A 27,675-nucleotide genomic window follows, 5' to 3' on the forward strand; every position below is an offset into this window, starting at 1 on the left:
CTGACCCAAATAAGATACTGCGCATAAAAGATGTTTACATATAGTCCACAAGAGAAAATAATAGTTGAGTTTATAAAAACTACCCTGTTCATAAGTTTACACTTGAGTTGCATTTGATTTCTTAACACTGTGTTTTTTGGTTTTTTTGTTTAGTGATAGTTGTTCATGAGTCCCTTGTTTGCTCTGAACAGTTAAACTGCCTGCTGTTCTTCAGAAAAATCTTTCAGGTCCTATATTATCTTTGGTTTTTCAGCATTTCTTCACACTGAGGACAACTGAGGGACTCATATGCAACTATTACAGAAGGTTCAAACACTCACTGATGCTCCAGAAGGAAAAAACATGCATTAAGAGCCGGGGGTGAAAACTTTTGAACAGAATGAGGATGTGTGCACTTTTCTTATTTTCCTCAAATATCATACTTTTTCATTTAGTACTGCCCTCCCAGAAGGCAAAATAAGTTCAATTTACTCTGATCTTCAAATTCCAAAAGTTTTCACCCCCGGCTCTTAATGCATGTTTGAACCTTCTGTAATAGTTGCATATGAGTCCCTCAGTTGTCCTCAGTAAGAAAAGATGGATCTCAAAATCATACAGTCATTGTTGGAAAGGGTTCAAATACACAAAAATGCTGGGAAACCACAGAATTTGTGGGAGCTGAAGGATTTTTCTGAAGAACAGCAGGCAGTTGAGCTGTTCAGGACAAACAATGGACTCATAAAGAACTATCACAGTATTAAAAATCAAGTGACTTTTGAACAGGGTCAATTTTATAAATTCAACTATAATTTTCTCTTGTGGACTATATGTAAACATCGTATTCAGGTCAGTACTAAATAAAAAATAACATGCATTTTGTATGATCCCTCTTATTTTGCTAAAATAATGAACATTTTGCAGATTCTGCAGGCTTTTTGACGTCAACTGTACACTACCACGCAAAAGTTTTTTTAATGTTATTTAAAGAAGTCTTTTTGGCTCATCAAGGCTGTTTATTTGATTAAAAATACAGAAAAAAATGTAATATTGTGAAATATTATTGCAATTTGAAATAGAGGTTTTCTATTTTAATATACTTTAAAATTTAATTTATTTCTGTGATGCAAAGCTGAGTTTTCAGCAGCATTACTGCAGTCTTCAGTGTCACATGATCCTTCAGAAATCATTCTAATATACAGTTTTATTATCAATATTGAAAACAATTGTGCTGCTTAATATTTTTGTGGATACTGTGCTACATTTTCAGGATTCTTTGATGAATAAAATGTTAAAAAGAACAGCACTTATATAAAATATAAATCTTTTGTAACAATATACACTACATTTCAAAGCAAGGTCAGGTTTTTTGTTTCTTTCTTTGTTTGAATGAAATTAATACTTTTATTCAGCAAGGATGTGTTAAATTGATTAAAAAAAAAGTTGTATTATTAGGAAATATTTCTATTTTAAATAAATGCTGTTCTTTTAAACTTTTTATTCATCAAAGAATCCTGAAATTTCCAACATTGATAATAAAAGTAATAAATCAGTATATTAGAATGGTTTCTGAAGGATCATGTGACACTTAAGGCTGGAGTAATGATGCTGAAAATTCAGCTTTGCATCACAGAAATAAATTATATTTTAAATTATATTTAAATAAAAAAAATAATTTTGAAGTACAATAATATTTCTGCATTTTTGATCAAATAATGGATTTGATAAGCATAAGATACTTAAAGCAAAAAAAAAAAAAGCATTAAAAATCTTACTGATCCCAAACTCTTGAGCCACAGTATATATTTCATCACAATAAGAATTTAGGATTAAAATGTGCAAAACATGAAAGTCAGTTCAGAAAGTATTGGTTGGACCTAAATGTGCTTCATTTTTGTGTTAAACTTAACATTTTTTCTCTTTTTTTTCTCCTCTGTATTTAGAAGCGAAATACGAGCTGGACATGTTTTTGTGAGATGATTAGGTCTCTTGTTGATCTTCAGTTGAATTCTGTTGATTTCATCTGCCGTTTGTGGCAGAGCGCTGATTCTAATGGCATTAGTGTGTGGAAGTTGTTTTAAATGTTGTTTTTGATTTGAATTGTGTTATTTAGTACACTGGAAACATCAGCAGGAAGTCTGTGCTGATGCAGAAGCACTGAATGAGCTCCAGAAATCCACTTCCTGTTAAATGAGCAGCTTTTTCTGACATGATTTCAGCCATTCTTGAACAAAACAGTGTGGCAGATGCATCTGTTCTAACTCAATACATTGCATTTCACCCCAAAATCAAAGAGAAATTCTTAATAAATGCCAAAAAAGAGAATAGGCATCATTTATTTATGCAAAATGTAAAATTTACGTTGCATAAAAACAAATTTAGCCCTATTTTGTTTCATTTTTTAAAAATGCATTTAAATGCATTTTCATTTACAAATCTAAAATAAAAACTAAATTAAAGTGGTAATAATGCAAATAGGATTTAATTTTTTTATATTTTGTTTTATTTTAAGTAATGATTTAAAATAAATAAAAATATCTAATAAATAATGACTAATAAAAAATAATAATTATAATAATTTAGAAATATTGTCTGCTATATTTGATGTTAATATTAACACAAATATTGTTATTAAAATTATTAAATATATTTTAATATAATAATTTAATTTAATATATAAAAACTGTTTTTATACAGTTCTTATATTTTTAAATGGCAAAATATATGTATTTTTGATCAATTATTAGTATTAATAATGAAAATAATTTGCATTATGTAATTACTAAGAAATATTGATAATTACATATATTTTAAAATAATAGTATAATAAATAATATAATAAAAATGTCAAAATAAGTATGTTTTTAAATGCATTTAAATGCATTTTCATCTGAAAATGTCATTACTTTTTCATTACTGTAATGCAGTATTTTTTAAACTAATGCAATTTTTCTTTTCATTGGTTTTGGGATGAAACGTGACCAGATCATGTTCTTTTTAAGAGGATGTGCTTCTTTTCCATTCTGTATTCGGATTATGGTGAAATGTTTTTTATTGTATGGTTATTTTATAAGGCATTTTTAATGGTTACACTTTATCTGATGACAGTCATTGCCAGAATAATTCTGGAAATTGCAGGTTTTGTGTTTGCAATGGAAGAAACTGCTCAAACTTTTTCAGTGTATGTTCAAAAATCAACCCTGTTCACATTAGTGCTGCAAGACCAGCTTAAACCAGCTAAGACCAGCAGACCACTTCAGGCTGGTTTAAACTGGTCTTCATCAGGAGAGCTGCAGAACGGTTGTAATATGGCTTGATCGGCTCGTTCAGGAGAATATCTGATGTTGTGGATGTAAAAACTGGAGCTCTGGAACTAGAACTGGATTCTCATTATGAACAGACGAAAGAGGAATACTTTGTTTAAAGGCAAGCTAAACGCAAACCCCACAGTCGGATCAGAAACCTGCGTTTCGAATCCGCTTTTTATTCAACATCTGACAAACTGAACAGAACAAGAGTGTTTTATAGCTGCTGAGCTTCATGTTTTTCCAATGTTTGATTGCTGCATTTGGCTCATTTTAATTTCTATTAAAATATTTGATGATTATGAGAGCTTTTTGGTTATTTGTGGACTTTATAACTTCACAGAAAAACTTGTTTACATCCTTGATTATTTTATTTAAAATTGTTTTCCAATGTCAGTGTTGTTTTAGCATATAGTTATGATATAGTTTTTAATTATTTTAATTTATATTTCAAAATTTGTTTAATTTTTTTTTATATTTTGTTTTAATTTGAGTTAAAGCTTTAGTAATTTTGTGTTTTTATTTGTTTTTATTTAGTTGTCAAGTTTTTATTATTACTTTGTTTAAATGCTTGCAAATGTTTTTTTTTTTTTTAATGTTTTAATTTTAAATGTGTTTAAATTTTGTTGTGTTTTTGTAATTTTTAGTTTTTTTATGCTTTTTTATTTTTAGTTTTTATATATAAAATTAATTATTTTATTTAACTGGAATAAAGTGGTAATAATGCCATGGCATTATAGGATTTTTAAAAAATATTTGTTTATTTGAAGTTTAATTTAAGTAGAAAATGAAAGTAGAAATGTACTATTTAATTGTATTAATTTGAGGAGTGACTCAATGTAATATTTATAACTTTTTGTATACAGTTATATTTTTTAATTGTAAAATATAGGTATTCATTTTTATCAATATTCATAATGACAATCTTCATTATGTAATTATTAATAAATATTTATACAAATAAAACAATATATTTTAAAATACTTAAGTATAATAAATAATTAAATGAAAATTAAATATTTATACAATTATATTATAATGAATAATATGACAATATTGCAGAAACTATTACAAATAGATAAATAGTAAATAATAAAAGTGTTAATAAATATTAATACAAATATTGTTGCTAATGAAATATAAAAAAACAAAAGTATTTTATATAATACATTAATAAAATTTAATTGTAATTTACAAATTACTTGTCACCCCTCTAAATAATACAATTCAATTTCAATAAATAATTCAGTCTATTGCAGAAACTATTAAAAATAATCCTTGAGATAAATAAATAGTCTGCTATATTTAATAATTGTTAATAAATATTAATACAAATACTGTTAGTAAAATATTTAAAATTAACAAATGTATTTTTATAATAAATTAATAAAAATGTTTTTTTATTATAATTTGCAATTTAATTGTGTTAATTTAAGGAGTGACTTATTAAAATGTTTAATTACAAAAAATAAATACAAAAATCGGAAACTTACAAATAATCATTGAGAATAATAGAATTAAAAACTCATTTGAAATCCAGACATAAATAGTATGTATCTTTCAAAAAAAAAATTTTTTTTTTTGGATATTTTGTTTTATTTAGAGTTTAATTTAAATAACGAAAACATTTGCATGCTTTTAGTAATTTCTAGATTTATTTCTAGTTGACTATAATAACTCTGTCACATATTGACATTGCATATCATACGAAAGTGATAATGCATAAGAGGCTATAATGTAACACAGCACAGTTTAGACAAAACATAAATAGATTTCCAGACATATTCTTCACTATTGGTCCATAAAGACACTGATTGACCTCTGATCATCTAGTCTAGTCTTCAGTGTGTGTCTGTGGAGTCTGACTCTTGAGCTGGAGGAGGAGGAGGATGTTCTTCATCATTCAGCTGTTCTCTGAAGTCTCTGCGCGCCTGTCTGTTGGACTCCAGCAGCTCGTGGAGTTTGCCGTTCAGCGCCTCGTTCCTCTCCTCGATGTCGTCCAGACAGGAGTTGATCTGGTCCAGCATGGAGTCGATGGCTGCGTATTCTGACCGAAACATTCACAACATCAACAAACTTCTCTTTTCTCTGGCCTTTTCTGTAAATACTGTCATCAAGAGGTGAGCAGATGATGTTTAGAACAGATCTGTATTTTTATAAATGACAGTCATTCAGATATTAATTCTGACTTTAGTGTCTGAATAGATTTTTGTAAAACATATTACACATATGCAGTGTTATTAGTGTTCATATTAGTGCTTTTTTAACGTAATACATTTTAATTATGTAGGCATACACATATTATCTGTAATAAATAATAATAGAAATGTTATAAAATGATGAAAAACATTTTTTTAATATAATTATATATTTAATTATAATTAATAAATTATATAATAAATACTACAATATTGTAATATTATATATAATTGTATTTCTATATCAAATAAATAATATTACTAAAAATCAATTATTAATATTTTTTAAAACAAGTATAATGAATAATGAAATAAAGATGTCAAAAATAGTTATAATTATAATTATTTATAAATGTTATATATATATATATTAATACAAATATAAAATATTAACAAATAATTTTTAATACATTTTATTTTTATTATAAATTTAATTGAATTGTATTAATTTGTGGAGTGCCTCAATTTTTTATATATAACTGTTTTTGTATACAATTCTTATATTTTTAAATTGTACAAAATATGTATTAATAATTCAAAATTAAATATATTTTAAAATAATAAATATAATGAATAATAAAAGTGCATTTTCATAGAATAGTTATATAATACTTTTAGATACAGTTTTGTATTTTTATATTTTGACAGTTTAATAAAATATTTAAATAACAGTTATGAATATATTAATTATGATAATAATTGATAAATAATGTCTGCTATATTTTATATTTTTCATAAATATTAACAAATGTTGTCATTAATAAAATGTTTTAAATACATTTTAATATATTAAATTAATAAATACAATTTGTTTTTAAAATGAAATAGATTTTTATTATAATCTACCATTTAAATGTATTAATTTGAGGACTGACTCCAAAAAGGAAATATATATGTTTTTTTATACAAATCTTATATTTTTAAATTCTAAAATAAAATAAATAATGTATTCAATTTTATCAATATTTATTAATAATGACAAGAATTTTCATTATGTAATTATTAATAAATACTACTAAAAAATAAACGTTAAATATATTTTGAAATAATAAATAAAATAATTTTTTTTAATAAAATAGTTATATTATAATGAATATATAAATTATAATAATTTATAAATAATGTCTGCTGTATTTGATATTTGTTAATACATATTAACAAAAATAGTGTTAATAATATATTAAATATATTTTATACAATAAATTAATAACTAATATTTGTTTTGTTTACGAAATATATTTTTATAATTGTTTACAATTCAGAGTGACTCAAGAGTGTTATATAATATTTTTATTTTTTATAATATATATTTATTTATTTATTAAACTGTTTTATACAGTTCTTAATAAATCATAAACGTTATATATTTATTATATATTGTTATTAATAAAATATTAACTATTAACAAATATATTTTAATATAACAAATTAATAAATACTCTTTATTAATAAAAAAACATTTGAGGAGTAACTAAGAAATTATATATATAACTGTTCTTATGTTTTTAGACATTTCAGAAGTCACTCCTCTAAATAATAAAAATAGATTACACACTAAAGAAGAATTATTCGGAGAATCTATTACAAATAATGATTACGAATAACAGTATTAGAAACGAAATGAGAAATGAGACACATTACAGTAATGAGAATGAGATGATTGCAGTACACTTATAAGTTATAATGTTTCCTTAATAACTAGTTAATAAACACAAGCATAAATACCTTCATCATTGAATTCATCTTCATCCTCGATTATTCCATCATCAACTGAAACATTAGGCTCTCCGTTTGGTCCAGACATTTTAAAAACAATTATAAGTCTCAACAACCATACAAATTAAAATAAAATAATTACAACGCCCGCAAATATGCTACATATACATTATGTTTAATAAAAACACAGAGTAAATACGACTGAACTGAACGAACAGCTCAGTATCAGCTGACAGTCACGAGCGTCCAATCACGCGCCTCATCACAAATATAAAACTACTTGCTGTTTCAGCTCCAAATACTACATTTTTATAAATACTGATGATATCGGTCAAAACATTAATTATGTGAGGACTTTACAATCTCTCACGACATCGCTGCTTAAAAAAAAAAATACATTTCAGGCATTCCGTTGGCCAGCTTTGTTCTCGCGTCAGCGTCGTGTTTATATGACGTCACTTTGTAGTTTTCGAGACGTCGCGCTGCGCAGCATGTGCAGCAAAACACAAGCGTTTATCCTCTTATTTTGAGCTTTAGTGCGCTTTTCCCGGCGTTGTTCTGGTAATAATCACAATAGTAATCACAATAGTAGGTTTTCCTCATATATATTTAGTTGGTTGTTATTTTATTTCTGCTGTTATGGAGGATTTATCGGACGATTTGAGATCGTTTCTACAGAAGCATCCCTGCTTTCAGCTCACAGACGCGAAGAAGGTCTGAATCTATGACAGTAAATGCATATTTCAGCTGTTGTTATAGCAGTATGAGAAGGTAAAAGCGTGTTTTGCTCGTGTCAGATGATGTTGATGGTGTGTTTTGTCAGATTCGCTGTACTCTGAACGGTCATGAGTTTCCCTGTAGTCTCGAGGAGCTCCAGCATTTCACTGAGGGGAAGAAATACAAGAAACTGAGCTCTCAGGCAGAGTTTGACTACAGTCAGTATGAGCCCCACATAGTCAACAGCACTAAACAGCCGTGAGTACACTACACTACACTACACTACACTACACTATAGATAGAACACTTCTAGAGACCAGCAGCAGCAATGCATTTAACTCTTGTGCATCCTTTAGGGATTTTTTAAATTCATTTGACTGTCTTTAATGCAAACACCATACATTTTGTAAAAAAAAAAAAAAAAATTAACCCTAATTTTCTATTATGTAGACTGTATAACTGTAATATTTAATCCAAATGTAAGAATTTGTTTAACTTATTCTATTACATTTGTTCATATTTAATATGGTTATTAATAACAGAATTTGTATTCATATTTATTAACATTTAGCAAATACATGATTTATAAAAACAGTTTTATAATATAATTATTTATTATTTTATTTCATTAATCATTATTATTATTTTTGAAATATTATTTGATATATATTCAAATATGTTATTACTACTAATATTATTGTTTATTTTTTATATTGATGTAATTTTATATATTATGATAATATATGTTTAATAGTAATTAGTTTTATTAATAATTATATAATGCAAATAATTGCAGTAATTTATTAGTCATTTTCACAATAGTATTTATAATTAATATGTTAATTATATTATTACATAATTTTAACTTTTCAACATAGTTTTGTTTTGCTGACAAATCCAAGACTAATAATTTTAAAAACTCAAATCTGTTTAGCATTTAGTATATGGAAAAATGTTGTTTTTATTTTCCTAAAATCCAAAAGTGGCTTTATTTATTAAAAAAAAAAAAATTCAAAAGGATTCAAATCCTAAAAATGTATACATTTTTGGTAATATTTATTCCAAATGCCGTTGTTTTCCATCTCATAACACAATTTTTTTAACATATCATTATTTTTTTTTATTATTTCATTATTCATTATATTTTTTTAAAAATGTAATTTGATATATATTCAAATGTCTTATTACTACTAATATTATTGTTTGTATGGGTCAAAATTAATTAATATTTTTCTTTGATGCCAAAAATCGTTAGGATATTAAGATCATGTTCCATGAAGATATTTTTGTAAGTTTCCTACAATAAATATATCAAAACTTAGTAATATGCATTGCTTAGAACTTAATTTGGACAGCTTTAAAGGAGATTTTCTTAATATTTTGATTGTTATTTATTTGATCAAAAATACAGAACATACAACAGTATTGTGAAATATTATTTTAATTAAAACATTTTAATATACTTTAAAATGTAATTTATTCCTGTGACGCAAAGCTGAGTTTTCAGCATCACTACTTCAGTCTTCAGTGTCACATGGTCCTTCAGAAATCATTCTAATATACTGATTTATTACTAATGTTAGAAACGGTTTTTGCTGCTTTATATTTTTTGGAACCTGCAATATTTTAAGGATTCTTTGGTGAATAAAAATAATAAAAGGAACGGCATTTACTCAAAGTAGAAATCTTTTTTTTTTTTTAATCAATCTAACAACTCTTTGCTGAATAAAAGTAAGTTTAAAAAGTTGTCTATTGATGTCTGGTTTGTTAGGATGGGACAATATTTGGCCGAGATACAATTATTTAAAAGTTTGGTATCCGAGGGGGTAAAAAAAAATCTAAATATTGAGAAAATCACCTTTAAAGTTGTCCAAAATAAATTCTTAGCAATGCATATTACTAATAAAAAATTAAGTTTTGATATATTTATAGTAATATACTTACAAAATATCTTCATGGAACATTTTTGGAAGATAAAGATTTTTGGCATAAAAGAAAAATCAATCATTTTGACCCATACAATGCTACTTAAGACTGGTTTTGTGCTCCAGGGTCACATGTGTGTGTTGTGTTTTTCCTCAGAAATCACCTCTTCTGCAAACTCACATTACGTCACATCAATCGTGTGCCGCAGCACGTTCTTCGTCACGTCAATGGCAAACGCTACAAGAAAGCTCTGGGACAGTGTAAGTCACACATCAGTGTTTGTCAAACATGTAAAGCGTTGCGTGACATTATTGAGCTCTTGTGTTGTTGTCAATGTCAGATGAGGAGTGTGTCCGGCAGGGTGTGGAGTTCATTCCTGTCCAGCTCAGGAGGAAGAGGAGACCCAAAGAGCGCAACGAGGCTGCAGGAAGTGAACCACGAGCCAACAGGAAGGAGGACAGTGGCGTCTGGACACCAAACTCGAGTGATGGCGAGAACAGCGACTCTGACGACAGCATGTCTGATCTTTACCCGCGTCAGTGCCGCTCTTCCTAAATAATGATCTTAATTTGTTTTTTTTGTTTTTATAACAAAGAAGCAAGCCCTGCCCAGATTTAAAAAGTAACGCAGAAGTAACGAAACACATTACTTTTCAAAGTAACTTTCCCCAACACACACACACACACACACACACACACACACACACACAGACACACACACACACACACACACACACACACACACACACACACACGCACACACACATATAATGTAAACAAAAACTTTTATTTTGGATGCGATTAATAGTTGCACAGCACTAATGTCAGACGTGTCTCTCTGCAGCCACTCTGTTCACGGTGAAGAAGACAGACGATGAGCAGAACATGAACGATGCTGAGGAAGATGATTTTCAGACTGATGATGATGATGATGATGATGAAGTATCTGAAATGGAAGTAGAAAACCAGATGCAGAAACGCAAAAAGGTGAGCGTGACTCAATCATGTTTGCTGTAGTAATGGAACTTAAAAATCAATGACGACAGTTTCATCATGAAGTATGTGTTTCTGTTTTTGATTTACATGCAGTGCCACACATCAGGGTTTATTATAATTAACAGCATTAACAAAAGTTAATTACTTGAAATGGAAACAAAAAAAATATTTCAGCTACTTGCCAAAGCAACATTTCTCATTTTAGCGCTACAATAACTTGAAATAAAAATGAACAAAAACTAAATAATACATATTAAAATGCTTTTAAAAAAGACTAATATAATGACAGAAACAAACAATAAAATTTATTAAAATTAGGGGAGAATAAAAATATTAAAGCATTAAAAAATATTTACAAAACTCAGTTATACTAAAATAACAATTACCCATTTTATGTAGCAATTTTACGTTATACACAAAAGATTGCACTGTATTTGATGTATGCTTTTTTTTCTGTTTTAATTTATTTTAAATCTTTTTTTAATCATTTTAGATTTTTTTTTATGCTTTGCGTTTTTGAGATTGTTTTAATTCCTTTTTATGTAACTTGCACTTTGAATTTTGAATTGTGTATGAAATGTTCTATATAATTAAACTCAACTTGAATGCTGTAAAAAATTGACGTCATGTTTTAGGCTCAAATGTGTAACATTCCTCTTGTTTTTCAGGTTCAGTCCGCCAGCTTTACTAAGAAGTTGAAGAAGAACAAGAAAAAGAAGGGTTTTAAAGATGTCGGCAAAGTCAATGGCAAATAATAAAGTTTGTAACTCATTGAAAGCGTTTAAACTGTCGTCGTTTCTGGATCCAAATAAAGGGTTTTTTTTTTATTGATAAAGATGCATATAACTAAATGTTTGACACGATCTCACCACAGATCATAACAGTCTGATTTTACTGTCCAGGCTTCGTACAAGGTGCTTAACATGCTTGCAGTACTTGAATTTGACTTTTTGAAATCTGATCTGGATCTGGAAAACCCTTAAAAATAGCAATATTCCTGAAGAGGTACTTGAAAAGTACTTGACAATGTATCTATGAAATTGATCTTTTTTTAGCACTGCTTTCAATATTGCAATGCTCATGATCACTTTCAAATATTTATTACAGTATATTCTGATAAATGCATATTCTGATAAAGGCTTTAGGCTAGAAGGGATACAGCTCTGGCTACTGGGTATGTGCACATCAAACATTATTTTTGCCACACTGTACAACAATAATACTGGTTTTGTATTATAGTAAGGGCTACATATAGGGTTGGGGTAGGTGTAGACATTAATAAAATACTATCTAATTGGTAGAAATTTTTATTTAGTTGTTAGTTTCCTGTCGGAGCTGGCCACAACCACTTCAGAGCGGGCTCACGAGTCATTTGATTCAAATCGGGACTTTGGACTGGGTTGGCGATTCATTTGATTCAGATTGATTCAGTTCTGATCTAAATCAAATGATTCGCGAACCCACTCCGATCGAAATCAAATGAATCGCATGAATCATTCGGGGTTTAGGAGTTGGGTACTTCGGAGTGTGTCCGCGAATCATTTGATTCAATTCAAAGTGGGTTCGCGAATCATTTGATTCAATTCAAAGTGGGTCCGCAAATCATTTGATTCAATACAAAGTGGGTTCGAGAATCATTTGATTAAATTTGGGACATGAATCATTTGATTCAATTCAAAGTGGGTTCACGAATCATTTGATTAAATTCGGGACATGAATCATTTGATTCAATTCAAAGTGGGTTCACGAATCATTTGATTAAATTCGGGACATGAATCATTTGATTCAATTCAAAGTGGGTCCGCGAATCATTTGATTCAACTCGGGACTTCTGAGTGGGCTTGCTTTTTTTCAGATTTTTTTATTAAATAGCAGAAAACCTAACCATTAAGACAGTACAGTTACCAAAAAGACAAAATAAATCAAATAAAATAAACACAGAAAGTATACACAAATGCAAATGTTAGTTTTGGCTGAGGTTTGTGTGAAATGTGTCCATCTCAGCCAAATACTGTCCTATATCCCAACAAACCATAACTCAATAAAAGCTTGCTTATTCAGATGAAATTTCAGTATCAGTTATGATGTTAAATTCAACTTAAAAAAGATTCTAATTTCTAAATAAATGTACAGTCTTTTCCAAAATTTGCAAAATTAGGTTTTGAGTTTCCCTTAGTCTGATGAATATTAAATGTTCCTAACAACAAAAACAAATCGAAAACATATAGCTATTTTTTATGTAGAAAAGTCGTTTGAATGAAGTGAAACTGATGAAATATTTAAGACTAGTTTGCAATTCAATGTGACACAGCAAATGAAAGATGAACAGGGACATTACAAATACTCAATAGACTCGAGTGTTTTTTAACATCCAGATGAAAACGCTCTACCGCCTCTTATTTGAATACTTCCGAATTTCAGTGTTTCGAGCGTTTCGAGTTCAGTCTAGTGATGGGAAGTTCGGATCATTTTACCGACTCGGATCTTTGAGTCTCGTTCAGCAAAATGAACGAATCTTTTTTCGAGTCATTTCGTTCATTTTACCAAAATATAATTAAAAAGCTACGTGTTACTTCCATAACACATGTACTGCTTGTACAAACGTTGATTACACTACAAACAAGACAAAACTATAATACTATTAAAAAAAGAAAAGGTTAATTCATTGTTTACCTGGGTCTTCAGTCCGCTTCAGTCTATGATTAGCTCCCTCACCTCTATCTGTACCGGTTTGAGTCGTTCGTTCATCACGTGACAGCCCCATACGCTTTACCTATGTTGCCTGAGCCGGAAACAGAATTGAATGATTAGTTCATCTCTCGAGTCTTTCGGGTTTGAGCCGTTCGTTCATAGTTGCGCAATTGCGCATGCGCGACTGAACGAATCACTCCCCGAGGCGACTCGTTCTTCAAGAGTCACATTAAAGATTCGAATCGTTCTAGAACGACCCGTCTCCAGGTGTTTCTGCTGATCAGGTGCGGTGATTCACCTGGCCTCGCGTCTAGACGGTGAGCAGCACCTTCAATCCTTTCTTTCATTGCACATTTTGAAATGTAAATATTTGCATGGCGTGCAGCGTGTGTTCGGCTTCTTTATGAACAGGTTTGTAAGTATTTCCACAGCCTGAAGGTCGTACGAATGAACCGCTCGTTTTAAAATTACATTTGCTATAAGATCCGCCTCGAACATAGCAGTACTCATAATAACTTTAACGTGAACTCTGCAATAAGTAAATCCACTTTACCAGCTAATTGCTACTTAAACAGAGATGCCATAGAAACATGCATAGATACCGCGAAAGCGAAAGTATAAACACATTTCTAAAGATGGCTGCGCAGTTGTTTCTCTGACTCAGGCATTTCGATGATCATCAGTCAAAGATAATCACTCAAATACAGTTTATTTACAATCACTAGAACACATTTCTGAAATAATTGGGTCACTTTTTCCAAACTCTTTATATAGCGAGTACACCATCAATTATCATTGTTTTTGCGCAAAATGCATTTATTGACGACATCTGTCAAATTGCATTAATTCTTTTAGCATTTCAATACAAACACCACCAACACTTTATGTACTAAACAAGGCAGTTTGCACATGTTTACATTCTGTTTTTTTTTTTTCAGTTGCAACAAGCATTGTTCAATACTGAAGCCACTTTATTAAAACTGATCATACAGACTGCAACATGTGTCTCGACCAACAAAACACTCAACATAGCTCTCAAAATAAGTTTGTTTCACCATAACACTATCAAAAATTCTCATTCATAACATAAAAAATATATGTATATGTATAAAAAATACAACAGGGAGCATTACATGAACTTTAAAGTCTGAATAATTATTATTCATGCTAAATATTCTGCTAAGATTTAATATTTCAATATATGACAAATGATTCACATTTGTTTAGCATAGACTTGTGTTTCACTGAATGCGTGAACAGTTTTGAAAATGCGGCTTCAGTATTCAACAATGCTGGTTAGCAATTTTCTTCTCACAATTCTGATTTTTGTCCTCTCAATTCTGAATATATACTCACAACTGCGAGAAATAAAGTCAGAAATGCAAGATATAAACTCGCAGTTCTGACTTTATTTTTTGCAATTGTGAGTATATATTCTGCAATTCTTTTTTTCTCAGAATTGTGAGATATTTATTATTATAATTCAACTTTTTTATTGTTCAACGTCAAAACTTCATACATCACAGTATTCAATATTCTCCTTTTCAATCAGTCACATTTTCAGCCACTAGTCACCATCAACATAAGAAAAGGCACATGGAAAAACAGTTGTTACAGAGTTCGGCTCTTCACACCATTTTTATATGCTGCCAGAAATCATATGTTTTTCTCGTTTCTTTCTCACCCTGCAATCTTCCCAACATGCACTCATATGATGCAATTTCAATCATCCCATCGATCCACTCTTTCAGATCCGGGGTTTTGGGGCATTTCCAATTGCGTAAAATCATCCTGGCAGCTGTGACACAGCCAATCTTAAAAAGGGTAAATGCATTTTTTGCTATATTAGGTACAACTGACTTATCTCCAAGAAGGCATAAATGTGGTTCTACCGGTAAGTTAAAGCCCAACCATTCTTCAAGTATTCTCAGAGTTTTATGCCAGAATGGCTGAACTAAAGAGCATTCCCAAATCATATGTAAATAAGTGCTAAATATAGACTATTTCCATGAGATATTTATTATTATTATTATTTTTTATCATTTTTACTAATTTCTCAAATGAGCTTATTTTGAATTTTCAACAGGTTAATTTCTATTATTCACTTTAAGTGACCAGCAGAAAGTGACTGTAGTTTTGGAAGCAAATTGTGCTTTAAATGTAGTGCCTGTGCCTTATTTTAGATGCTCTGACATACCATGAAGAGAGAAGAGGAGTGCACTGGCTCTAAAATGAGCTGCTGTGAGGAGAGACAGGAGGAGGATGCTGTTCAGATTCAGACAGCATCATCTCCAGTCTCTAGCTGTGTTTCTATGAAGAGTGATGGCTCCATGATCAAACCTCCCGTCTTTAGTGATGGAGCAGTAACGTCAAAGTCAGTGTAAGTCAGATAAGTCTTTATATCCTTTGTTTTCCTCTTCATATTAACAAAATCTGCATTCTAATGTACAATAAACCAGAGCTGCACTGCAAAAAATGCTTTGTGTCTTGTTTCCAGTCCAAATATCTAAAATTGCTTAAACAGGGTTTCCGCGGGGTCTTAAAAAGTCTTAAAAAGTCTAAAATTTAAAAATCTAAATTTTAGGCCTTAAAAAGTCTTAAATTCGCTGTTCTAGGTCTTAAATAATTTTACACAGGTCTTATTTTTCCAATGTCCATGTAACGCTACCGCTAATGCTCATTTAAATTCTCTTTTTGTTGTTGTTACTTGGTTGTTTCCGTGGTGTTGTAGTTCTCTATTTCACTATTCCAAATATAATTTGCTGTATTTAAACTACAAATGAGACCAAATGCAATAGCCAATCAGCTTTCTGATATTGGCGCGAGTCTCTCTCGGATTGTACCACAGAAGTAAAATGGATTTAACTTTTTAGCTATGGGTAAGTGCAAGTTTAGCGATACTTGGCTTGAATAAACTGAATATAGGGCTTGGCTAAGGCCAGTTGCTAACAACTGAAGATTTTTTTCTCCCCCTGCAGAAGTTACTGCATCTTCAGACAGAATTGCAGTAGTACAATACAGGTCAAACTACCTTTTTCATGTATATAATGTTCTTAATAATAATAATAAATATAGGTCGAGCTAGTTGACCCCCAGCTTTCGAGATACTTTTAAAATGTTTTTTTTTTTTTTTACTTGCCGGACCAAACAAACAGCCTGATTAAAACTGAAACTGAATTTCATTTATGACAGCCATGAAATTGTTTACTTTTTACATTAAACACATTAAATATTACATATATGATATAATGTGTATATCCATTACAGGTTTAGGTCTTAAATTTCATATAAGGTGGTATTAAAAAGGTCTTAAAAAGTCTTAAATTTCACTTGTTCATATCTGCAGAAACCCTGTTAAATCAATAAGGATTTTCTAGACAAGTAAAAATTATTTTCTTGTTTTTAGAAAACAAGCTAAATAATCTGCCAATGGGGTAAAAAAAAAAATCTTGTTTTCTGTTTGAAATAAGATATTTTTGCTCACCCCATTGGCAGATTATTTAGCAAAAACTCACATAATTTCAACTAGCTTTTTCTAAAAAAAAAAAAAAAAAAAAAATTTTTTTGTCTTGTCTTGAAAATCCTTCTTGATTTAGGAATTTTTAGATTTGTATTAGTTGGAAACGAGACAAAACATCTAAGAACGAAATGCATTTTTTGCATTTGCATTTGTGTGTAGATTTAGATGAGCATGTAATGACCATGTTCTGTTCAAGTTCAAGTATATTATTTAAAGTATCGGTAGACTAAATAACAAGGATAAATGCGTTTTATGGAAGTGCTAAGTTACTGTTTTATTTTTGATGTGCACACATTTAATGTATAGACCACAAACTGTCATTCAGATCTGTCTTGTAAAGTGATACCTGTTGGTCTTTTATAATTCTTTTGCACTTTAATCTTAAATTTTTTTAACTTTATACATTTATGTATTGCTTTATTGTATTAAAATGTTCAGTTATTTTTTTATAAGAAAATAGCTAGTAAACCTTTTATACTGTATTATGACACCACTTTTTCTGCATAATATTTTATAATACCGTACACCGTGATAAAAGCATTATCAATTAATCGCAACATGAAAATGTATATTTTTATATATATATATATATATATATATATATATATATATATAAAATTATGGCATGCAGTTGCTTTGAATAATACTATAAAACTATTTAAAACATAATTAATAATAAAATACTAGATACTATTTTAAGGGAATAATCGACAATTATGATTTTTGTCGTAATCGTGCAGCTCTAAATATACATGTAAGGACTTTGTTTAATGTAAATATTTCATGTTTGTATTTACATAATATTTCCAGACACCTCACTCAGACAGCATCTCCAGTCTCTAGCTGTGTTTCTATGAAGAGTGACGGCTCCATGATCAAACCTCCTGTCTTTAGTGATGGAGCGAGTGTCTCTAATTTGAGGTAAGCTGCTGTTTCAGAAATAGCAACACAAACAGTCTTTTTAACCACATAATCATCAATGTTTCTTTGTTGCAGACATATAAATAACATAAGTACTGGGATAAAAGCTTATAGTTTGTGTATAAACACTTATTGTCTACAGTAGCGATCAAAAGGAAAGTATCTTCTAACACGTCTGTAGTGTAACGCTTATCCTCTTCCGCGAGGAGATGGAGACAACTGCACGTTTAAAAAGAAAAGTATTTGTCATTGAATTATACATTCAAGAGATTCCAACAGTGAAACAAGTCTTTATTAATTGATACACTGGCTCTTTCATTTTTTTTTATTTTGTTCAAATATAGACTTAAGCAATAAACTTTCTGTCAGTACCACTAGTAAATGATGTCATTTTGTTTAGATTTCCAATCCTTTTTTTCTTCTTCAGAATCATGATCTCCAGTTTATTAAAGAAAATAGTTTTTCAATTTATCCAGAATCATACAGCATTAGTTTACATGTTTATTACTGCATATAATTCATTAAAATAGTTTAATTTCATAAAGTACAAGTTCATATCAAAATGCACCTACGTTTTTTGTTGAATAAAATACTATTTTCCCCTATATATTATTATATTTCATTATTGAGGATTTCTTTAAAAAAGTTTAAAAATCTTGTCTCGTCTCATTCTCGTGAACCCAATCTCGTGTCTCGTCTCGTCTCATAAGATAAGTGTCAAAACTTAAATTCCAATCCGGTAAAGCGGTGTGGAGATATAGCCTGATGTCCAAATTTGTTCAGTATATGAAAAAAAAGATGATCTGAGCCAATTTTGGACAAACTCTCTAGGATGAGTTTGAAAGAGTAGGTTTTCCTGAAAATTTAAAATTAAATTAAAATTTTGGCAAGGAATCCGAGGAAAAATTATTTTGCTTCTAGACCTTACAGTTCGAAGTTATTAGCAGAAATAAGAGTGCATATTTGGCCAATTGGTGGTCCTAGAGATTCCAGATTTGCTATGGTTAATATTGAGACTGTCTTCTATCATTGTGCCAAATTTCATAACTTTCCCGCAAGCGGTACTATGAGTACCTTCAAGCGGACAAAGAAGAAAACTAACTGCCTTCATTGTTGGCCCCTAATAGTGGTTCTGCTCATAGCTTCACTGCAGCTGCTGATGGGCTCTGTTTTGCCTGCTGTGAGAGGAAGCTCAGAACTGTGAAGTCCTGTCAGACCTGCGCTGCATTCTACTCCGAGACCCACATCAGGCAGCATTACGCAGAACCAGCCCTGCACACACAGGTGGAGGAGACTGGACATCTGGAACAGGATTCGCACCAACTGGTGGATGATGTCGTGCAGAGAGTCAAAGAGAAACACAAAACCAGCATGAAAGGGAAGTATGAGAGCTTATATGAAGGAACCAAACTACAAGAGAATCAAACCCTCCTGAACAGCATCTACACACAGCTCTACATCATCGAGGGAGAACGAGAAGGAGTGAATGAAGAACATGAGGTTTTACAGATGGAGAAAACACCCAGAGCACAACACTTACAAGACACTCCAATCAATTGCAATGACATTTTTGATCCCTTACCTGAACCAGTCCATGAGAAGAAGGAAACAATGAGAAAAGACCAAATCAAGATTGTTCTTACTAAAGGCATCGCTGGAATCGGAAAAACCGTCTCTGTGCAGAAGTTCATTCTGGACTGGGCTGAGGGCAAATCCAATCAGGATGTAGACTTCATGTTTGTGCTCACATTTCGAGAGCTGAACTTGATTAAAGATTGTCAATACAGTCTTCACACACTTCTGCTGGACTTTCAGCCTGGACTTCAAGGTCTGCACCCAGAGGCGTATGATCAATGTAAAGTTGTGTTCATTTTTGATGGTCTGGATGAAAGCAAAATTAAACTTGAGTTTTCAGACAGTGAGAAAGTTTCTGACGTGACTGAGATTTCGTCATTGGGTGTGTTGATGTCAAACCTCATCAGAGGGGATCTGCTTCCACCTGCTCTCATCTGGATCACCACCAGACCAGCAGCAGCTAGTCAGATCCCCCCCAAATACATCAACCGTCTGACGGAAATTCAGGGATTCAATGACGCTCAGAAGGAGGAGTATTTCAAGAAGAGAATCCGTGACCAGCATCAAGCCAGCAGAATCATCTCGCACCTTAAGGCAGCAAGAAGCCTCCACATCATGTGCTACATACCAGTCTTCTGTTGGATCTCAGCCACTGTGCTTCAAAACATTATGAAACAAGATCACTGTGCAGAAATCCCCAAAACTCTGACTGAAATGTACATACACTTCTTGATCATTCAGACAAATATAAAAAATCAGAAGTATGGTGAGAGAGACGAGAGAGACCCTCAGAAACTCTTGCAGTCAAACAAGGGAGTGATTGTGAAACTTGCTAAACTGGCTTTCAAACAACTGATGCGTGGAAACATCATGTTCTATGAGGAGGACCTGAGAGAGTGCGGCATAGACGTCTCTGAGGCCTCAGTGTGTTCTGGGATTTGCACTGAGATCTTTAAGGAAGAATATGTGGTTTATCGGAGGAAAGTCTACTGCTTCATACATCTCAGCTTTCAGGAGTTTCTTGCAGCCTTTTATGCCTTTTACTCATATGTAAATAACACCTCTGATGACTTGAAAGTTTTTGATTTACTTCATAATTTGCATAAAGGAGTACTGGATAAAGCTCTAAGGAATGAGAACGGACGCATGGATCTTTTCGTCCGGTTCCTTCTGGGCATCTCACTGGAGTCCAATCAGAGACTATTACAGGGGCTACTGACACATACAGAGGGCAGCTCGGAGAGCATCAAGGAAACCATAAAGTACATTAAGGACAGAATCAAAGAATGGAAAAACACTCTTTCTGCTGAAAGATCCATCAATCTGTTCCTCTGTCTGCTTGAAATGAATGATCAGACATTGCAGAGAGAGATTCTGGAGTTTCTGAAATCAGACAAACACTCAGAAAAAGAACTCTCTGCTGCACACTGCTCAGCCATAGCCTACATACTTCAGGTATCAGAGGAGGCGCTGGATGAGCTGGACCTTAAGAAATACAACACATCAGAGGAAGGTAGAAGGAGACTGATACCAGCTGTGAGAAACTGCAGAAAAGCTGTGTGAGTAAACATTTCAGTCAAATTCTGTCTTCTCAATGCAATTAAAGAATTAGTTCACTTCTAGAACAACATTTTACAGATAATTTATTCACCACCTTGTCATTCAAGATTGTTCATTTGAGGAAAACATTTCAGGATTTTTCTCCATATAGTGGACTTCTATGGTGCCCGCGAGTTTGAGCTTCTGAAATGCAGTTTAAATGCAGCTTCAAAGGGTTCTAAACGATCCCAGCCGAGGAAGAAGGTTCTTATCTAGCGAAACAATCAGTTATTTTTAAAGGTATTTACAATTTCTATATTTTTCAACCTCAAAAGCTCACCTTGTCTAGCTCTGCAATGCATACTCTGTGCACTCCGGTCTCAACTCCCACCTAATTTTCTCCTCCAACTTCAAAATCGTCCTACATCACTGTTTTACTTCTTTTTTTTTGTAAAGGGCATTTGATCTTCTTTGCACTTTGGCTTAGTAAACACTAGGTCAGTATTTTTGCAGCTATGAAGGACAATTTTTTGACATTCCCTAACTGTCTTGAACTGGATTACACAGAGTATGCATGTGTATGGCGGAACTAGACAAGTCGAGCATTTGAGGGTAAAAATTATATAAATTGTAATTAAGAAACCACTAGAGGCACCATTGAAGTTCATTACATGGAGAAAAACACCTGAAAATGTTTTCCTTAAAAAACACAATTTCTTTATGACTTAAGCAAGAAAGGTATGAACATCTTGGATGACAAGGGGGTGAGTACATTTTCTGTAAAATTTGGTTCTGGTAGTGAACTAACCCTTTAATGATGTGCCACTTGTGAGTCTTAAAATATTAGATTTCTTAACACAACTTTTGGTGTAAGTAGCTTGCCATTAAGTAACATGTGAAGTGCTGCATAAGAGTTTCGAAATCACTTCGAAAAGTACAAGTCAAGACAGGAACATACAGTGAAAAAATGTTTTGTATGAGAAGTGCATTAATAGGTAAGTTAGGATGTGTCAGCTTTTGTGAAAAGTTGTCAGCTTTTCTTGAAGAGATACCATCATCACTGCCTTGAACTTGATGCAGGCATCAGCTGGCAGCTAGTGGAGCGAGACAAGAAGAGGTGTAACGTAGCCTGTCTTGGGTTCACTGAAGATGAGTCATGCTGATCCCCCAGTCCCATTTTGACCAGAAATTAAATGAAAAATGTGTTTTGCTATCTTCCAGTCTTGCCGACTGCAAAATCACCGATCAGTCCTGTGAAGTTGTGGCCTCAGCTCTACAACTGTCGGACTCACCCCTAAGAGAGCTGGATCTGAGTAACAATGACCTGCAGGATTCAGGAGTAAAGCTGCTCTCTGCTGGATTGAAGAGTCCTCATTGTCGACTGCAGATACTGAGGTATTTAGGAAACTTTGTATTGAAATAAAGATTAAAATTTAAAATATATAGTATCATGATGTTCTCTAATTATTTAAGTCTTGCTTTTAAACGTGTGCACTGTCATTATAACCTTCATGTTCACTTGTTTCTAAATTCACATGCATTGAAACAACTCACAAAACATAGCACGGAAAGAGCATTGGGAGTCTTAATATGGTTTTCTCGTCAACTCAAAGCTGTCACATGTTTAGAATCTAGTCACATGTTAATGGTTAATGTTGAGTATGTTTTACTGTCTGTTCAGACTAATACACTTCTCACAAAGGTGAGATTATTAGAAATTTACAATATAAAATCTGATGGTGAAAGATAATAATCATGTAATACTGGTGAAACCACACAGGGACTAGATATACCAATTTACCAGCAACAAACTGTTTTTCAAGCATAACCGAATGCATTCTCAACTTGCTAAAAGAATTACATCTGCATTAAGGGATCATGTTTGGGAATAGAAATGAAATGTACATTTTATCTACACGTTCAGTAAAATTTTGAGGGGAAGCCTGAACGTATGAGGAGTGGCAGGCATCACTACAAATCTGTACTGAAAAGCGTTTGTATTTAAAGGCACAATATGTAAGTTTTTTGCTACTTGAGTGCACATATTCAAAACAAACAAAGAAACAAAGTCATAGTTTAATGAATGACACTGTGATTGAAATTTAACACTGGATTTTACACAAGTCACAAAATATATAACACTGTTCTAGTGGTTTTTGGGATATTTTAATCAAAGTCTTACATATTGTGCCTTTTAATTGATTAACTTGTCTCTTTGTAGACTGTTTATACTAATAAGCTCAATGTGATGTCTATTTTTTTAAAGATTATCTGGCTGTATGGTGACACAGGAAGGCTGTTCTTATCTGGCTTCAGCTCTAAGTTCAAACCCCTCACACCTAAGAGAGCTGGATCTGAGCTACAATCACCCAGGAGATTCAGGAAAGAAGTTGCTCTCTGAGAGCCTGAAACATACAACTTGCAAATTGGAGAAACTCAAGTATGTAGCATAGCAGTGATGGTGTGTTTCATATTAAACAAATTTATGCTAAATTAATTAAATTTTTCTTTAACTATTAGCACATGGAACTTGGATTATTATTATTATTGTTGTTGTTATTAAAAATAATGACATCCAAAATATCCCCAAAGGAATATTTTGTCAGAATTGGTTAAATTCTGAAAAACAAATTTATCCTCCAAACTCCAAACAGCAACATCACTCAAAAGTTTGGGGATCAGTAAGACTTGTAATATTTTTTTAAGTAGTATCTTATGCTCATCAAGGCTGCATTTATTTGATCAAAAATACAAAAAACAGTAATATTGCAAAATGTAATATAAAATAATGGTTTTTATTTTAATGTACGTTAATATGTACTTAAATATGATTTATTTCTGTGATACAAAGCTGAAAATATCTTCATATGTTACTCCAGTCTTAAGTGTCACACGATCCTTCAGAAATCATTCTAATATGCTGATTTATTACTTTTATTATCAATATTGGAAACAGTTGTGCTGCTTAATATTTTTTGGAACCTGTGATTCTTTTTCCAGGATTTTTTGAATAGCAAGTTAAAGTAAAAAAAAAACATTGTTAGAAAATATCTATATTTTGAATAAATGTAAATCTGTGCTATCACTTTTTATCAATTTAACACATCCTTGTAACACATCCAACAAAAGTATTAATTTCTTTCAAAAAAGAAAGAATAAAATGTACTGACCCCAAACTTTTGAACAGTAGTGTATATTGTTGGAAAAAGAATCAAAGAATCCGGAAATAAAAGTATCACAGGTTCCAAAAAAATATTAAGCAGAACAAATATTTTCAACATTGCTAATAAATCAGCATATTAGAATGATTTCTGAAGAATCACGTGACACTGAAGACTGGAGTAGTGATGCTGAAAATTCAGCTGTGCATCACAGAAATAAATTACATTTTAAAATATTTTCACATAGAAAACTTTTACTTTAAATTGAAATAATATTTCACAATATTACAGTTTTTCTATATTTTGATCTACTAAATGCAGCCTTCATGAGCATAAGAAACTTCTTAAAAAAACATTAAAAACCTTACTGATTCCCACTTGTCACAGTTGTTTTTATATTAGACAATATTATGAACAAATAAAAAGAAGCTACACTGTTGTCGAAATTCTGAAGTATGGCGCAAATGTAATAGTGAGTTTTTTTGTTCTTTCTAGTTTGGACCATGGAGAAGATTTTAGAATCACACCAGGGCTCCACAAATGTATGTCCTTTTGTTGCTTTACGCACGCACACACACACACACACACACACACACACACACACACACACACACACACACACTCAAAGGGTTGTCACAGATTATAAAAGATATACAGTAATTAAAATCTCTCTCTTTGTGTGCAGATACCTGTAATCTCACACTGGACATAAACACAGCAAACAATCACCTCTCTCTGTCTGAGGGGAACAGAAAAGTGACTCGAGTGGAGGAGGAGCTGCGTTATCCTGACCATCCAGAGAGATTTGACTGCTTTGAACAAGTTTTGTGCAAAGAGATTCTATCTGAACGCTATTACTGGGAGGCTGAATGGAGTGTGAGGGGAGCTGGATTGTCAGTGACGTATAAGGGAATCCAAAGAACAGGAAGTGACTGTAGATTTGGGCTCAATGAAATGTCCTGGAGTCTCATCTGCTTTGATAACAAATACTCCGCCTGGCACAGCAATAAGAGAACCAACTTACCTGCCCCTTCTCCCCCTTCTAATAGAGTAGGAGTGTATCTGGACTGGCCGGCCGGAAAGCTGTCCTTCTACAGTGTCTCTGACACACAGACACTTATTCACCTACACACATACCACGCCACATTTAGCCAGCCACTCTATGCTGGATTTAGGCTTTATCCAGATACTTCAGTTTCACTCTGTTAGGATCAAGAGCTTCGTAATAGAGCCTAAATATTAGTCTTGTGCAGTGTTGGGGAAAGTTACTTTTATAAGTAATGCGTTACAATGTTGCGTTACTCCCTAAAAAAGTAACTAATTATGTTACTCTGTTACTTTTTATAGAAAATGATGAGTTACGTTACGTTACATTAGATTTTGCGTTACTTTTTAAATCTGGGCAGGGCTTGCTTGTTTGTTTTTCATATAAAAAGTTTGATTTTTAGCGAAAGTAAAAGCCGCTTCACACCAAAAGGTAAAATGAATAAGCCTACACTGCAAAAAAATGCTAAATCAAGCATTCTTGATTAAATCAAGAAGTACTTTCTTAGAATTAGGTGAGATTTTGCTTATGGGGTAAGAAAAAAATATCTTATTTCAAATAGAAAACAATATTATTTTTTCTTACCCTTTCGGCAGATTATTTTGCTTGTTTCAAGCAAAAACGCAATTAATTTTGACTTGTTTTTTTCTGAAAACAAGACCATTTTTACTCATCTAGAAAATCCTTCTTGATTTAAGAATTTTTAGATAATTTGGCTGGAAACAAGACAAAAAATCTAAATAAGAAAAGCATTTTTTGCAGTGTGCCGAAGGAAACGTAAATTCACATCTGTACAGTAGAACGGTAGGAAAAGGAAGTTCAACACTCTTCAGCAATGAGAAAAATCAAGCACAAATGTTCATCTAAAGTAAGTTTTGCTTATTAGTATGGTTGAATTGGATCAACAAAGGTCAGCAGCAAAGACATTAGTTAATAAGTAAACAAAAAGTTACTTATTTGAAAAAGTAAGTTGGAAATTTTCTTGTAAATGAAATGTAATGTGTTGCTTCACAAGTTACTTAAAGTAAACTGATTATGTAACTCTCGTTACTCTCTTACTGGTCTTGATGTGAAAAATGTGAGACTAGTGACATTTATGACCCTGGATCACAAAACCAAAGCAAATTAAGATTTGTACATCATCTGAAAGCTAAATAAATACGCTTTGATGTAGGGTTTGTTAGAATAGGACAATATTTGGCTGAGATACAACTATTTGAAAATCTGGAATCTCAGATTATTGAGAAAATCGCCTTTAAAGTTGTCCAAATGAAGTTCTTAGCAATGCATATTACCAGTCATAAATTAAGTTCTGAAATGTTTACGGTAGGAAATGTACAAAATATCTTCATGGAACATGATCTTTATTTAATACCCTGATGATTTTTGGCATGAAAGAAAAATTGATAATTTTGACCCATACAATGTGCTACTTAAGGTTTTGTGCTCTAGGGTCACAGTTGTGCAAAACCAGAAATACCACCTCTACCACAGTGGCTAATTTTTATTTATAGACCAATTTAAGTCAGCTACTTACAAGTGTTTAACTCAGGAGATGGACTTTAGCCATTTCCAGGAATTTAGTGTTCAGGTCAGAATGATCTTTTTCAACAACTCTTGACCTATTAACCCTAGCACTTGCTATTCTATTTCTATTTATGTATGTATTTATTTATTAAAACACCTTGTTACATGTATTATGCTAGACTGAGATTTGTCACAGCTGTTACACATTGTGTCCCTTTTGTTGATTTGATTGCTTACGTCTTAAATTCTTAAATTTAGTGTCACTAAATTTAAAACCACGTTTACGTTTATGCATTTAGCATGCACGTTTATCCAAAGTGACTTTCAAAAGAGGAACCAAGCAATGCATCAAACAGCCATCAGTTGTTATAAGTCACAATGGCTGATTTATTGGACAGCTAGATTAGGAAACCAGCATCCAAACTAAGAACATGAATCCTCCAGTTGTTCGCTATTTAACCAGTATTATAGATGAATTTACTCAGATTAGTTTGTGACGGTGATATATAGAAAAAATGTGTGTACATGTGGTCAGAAAATAACTTAAATCTGTGAAGCAAACTATAATTTTAATCAGTGTTAATCACATATTTTAACCACAGCTATAGCATGACATTTTTTAGGTTTTTGTGAGTGTATTATGTTACTGAATATCTGTCCATATGCTTTATTACATTATGTTCTCATTTAATTTTATGACCCTACTTATTGCACATTACTAGTGAGTGTAGGATTCATTGTTGTGTGTTACTTCAAAGCAGAAACAAAAATGTATTTTTCAAATTATTTTTTGTGATATTCTGTTATTTAAAAAAAAGTCTGTGATATATTCATGATACGATTGAACAATAAATCTTGTAAAT

The 27,675-nt window shown here is 31.7% G+C and overlaps 3 protein-coding genes across 3 annotated transcripts; 2 read left to right on the forward strand and 1 right to left on the reverse strand.

Annotated features, from left to right (window-relative positions):
* Positions 1–4,917: 4,917 nt before the first annotated feature.
* Positions 4,918–7,423, reverse strand: bbln (bublin coiled coil protein). Its single transcript, XM_073840924.1, has 2 exons — positions 7,205–7,423; positions 4,918–5,328 (listed from the first exon to the last, which is right to left on the reverse strand). The coding sequence occupies exons 1-2, from the start codon at positions 7,281–7,283 to the stop codon at positions 5,123–5,125; spliced, it is 285 nt and encodes a 94-aa protein (XP_073697025.1). The 5' UTR covers positions 7,284–7,423; the 3' UTR covers positions 4,918–5,122.
* A 252-nt stretch (positions 7,424–7,675) lies between these two features.
* surf2 (surfeit 2) lies at positions 7,676–11,605 on the forward strand. The gene is made up of 6 exons (XM_073840920.1): positions 7,676–7,909; positions 8,019–8,170; positions 9,995–10,098; positions 10,179–10,373; positions 10,682–10,824; positions 11,502–11,605. The coding sequence occupies exons 1-6, from the start codon at positions 7,835–7,837 to the stop codon at positions 11,586–11,588; spliced, it is 756 nt and encodes a 251-aa protein (XP_073697021.1). The 5' UTR covers positions 7,676–7,834; the 3' UTR covers positions 11,589–11,605.
* Positions 11,606–15,722: 4,117 nt separating this feature from the next.
* Positions 15,723–25,449, forward strand: LOC141334946 (NLR family CARD domain-containing protein 3-like). The gene is made up of 7 exons (XM_073840168.1): positions 15,723–15,904; positions 17,855–17,965; positions 19,108–21,099; positions 22,301–22,474; positions 23,346–23,519; positions 24,736–24,782; positions 24,926–25,449. Exons 1-7 carry the CDS (start codon positions 15,723–15,725, stop codon positions 25,447–25,449), a joined length of 3,204 nt encoding a protein of 1,067 aa, XP_073696269.1.
* Positions 25,450–27,675: the final 2,226 nt, after the last annotated feature.

The sequence above is a fragment of the Garra rufa genome, chromosome 5, assembly GCF_049309525.1.
Source record: "Garra rufa chromosome 5, GarRuf1.0, whole genome shotgun sequence".
NCBI lineage: Eukaryota > Metazoa > Chordata > Actinopteri > Cypriniformes > Cyprinidae > Garra > Garra rufa.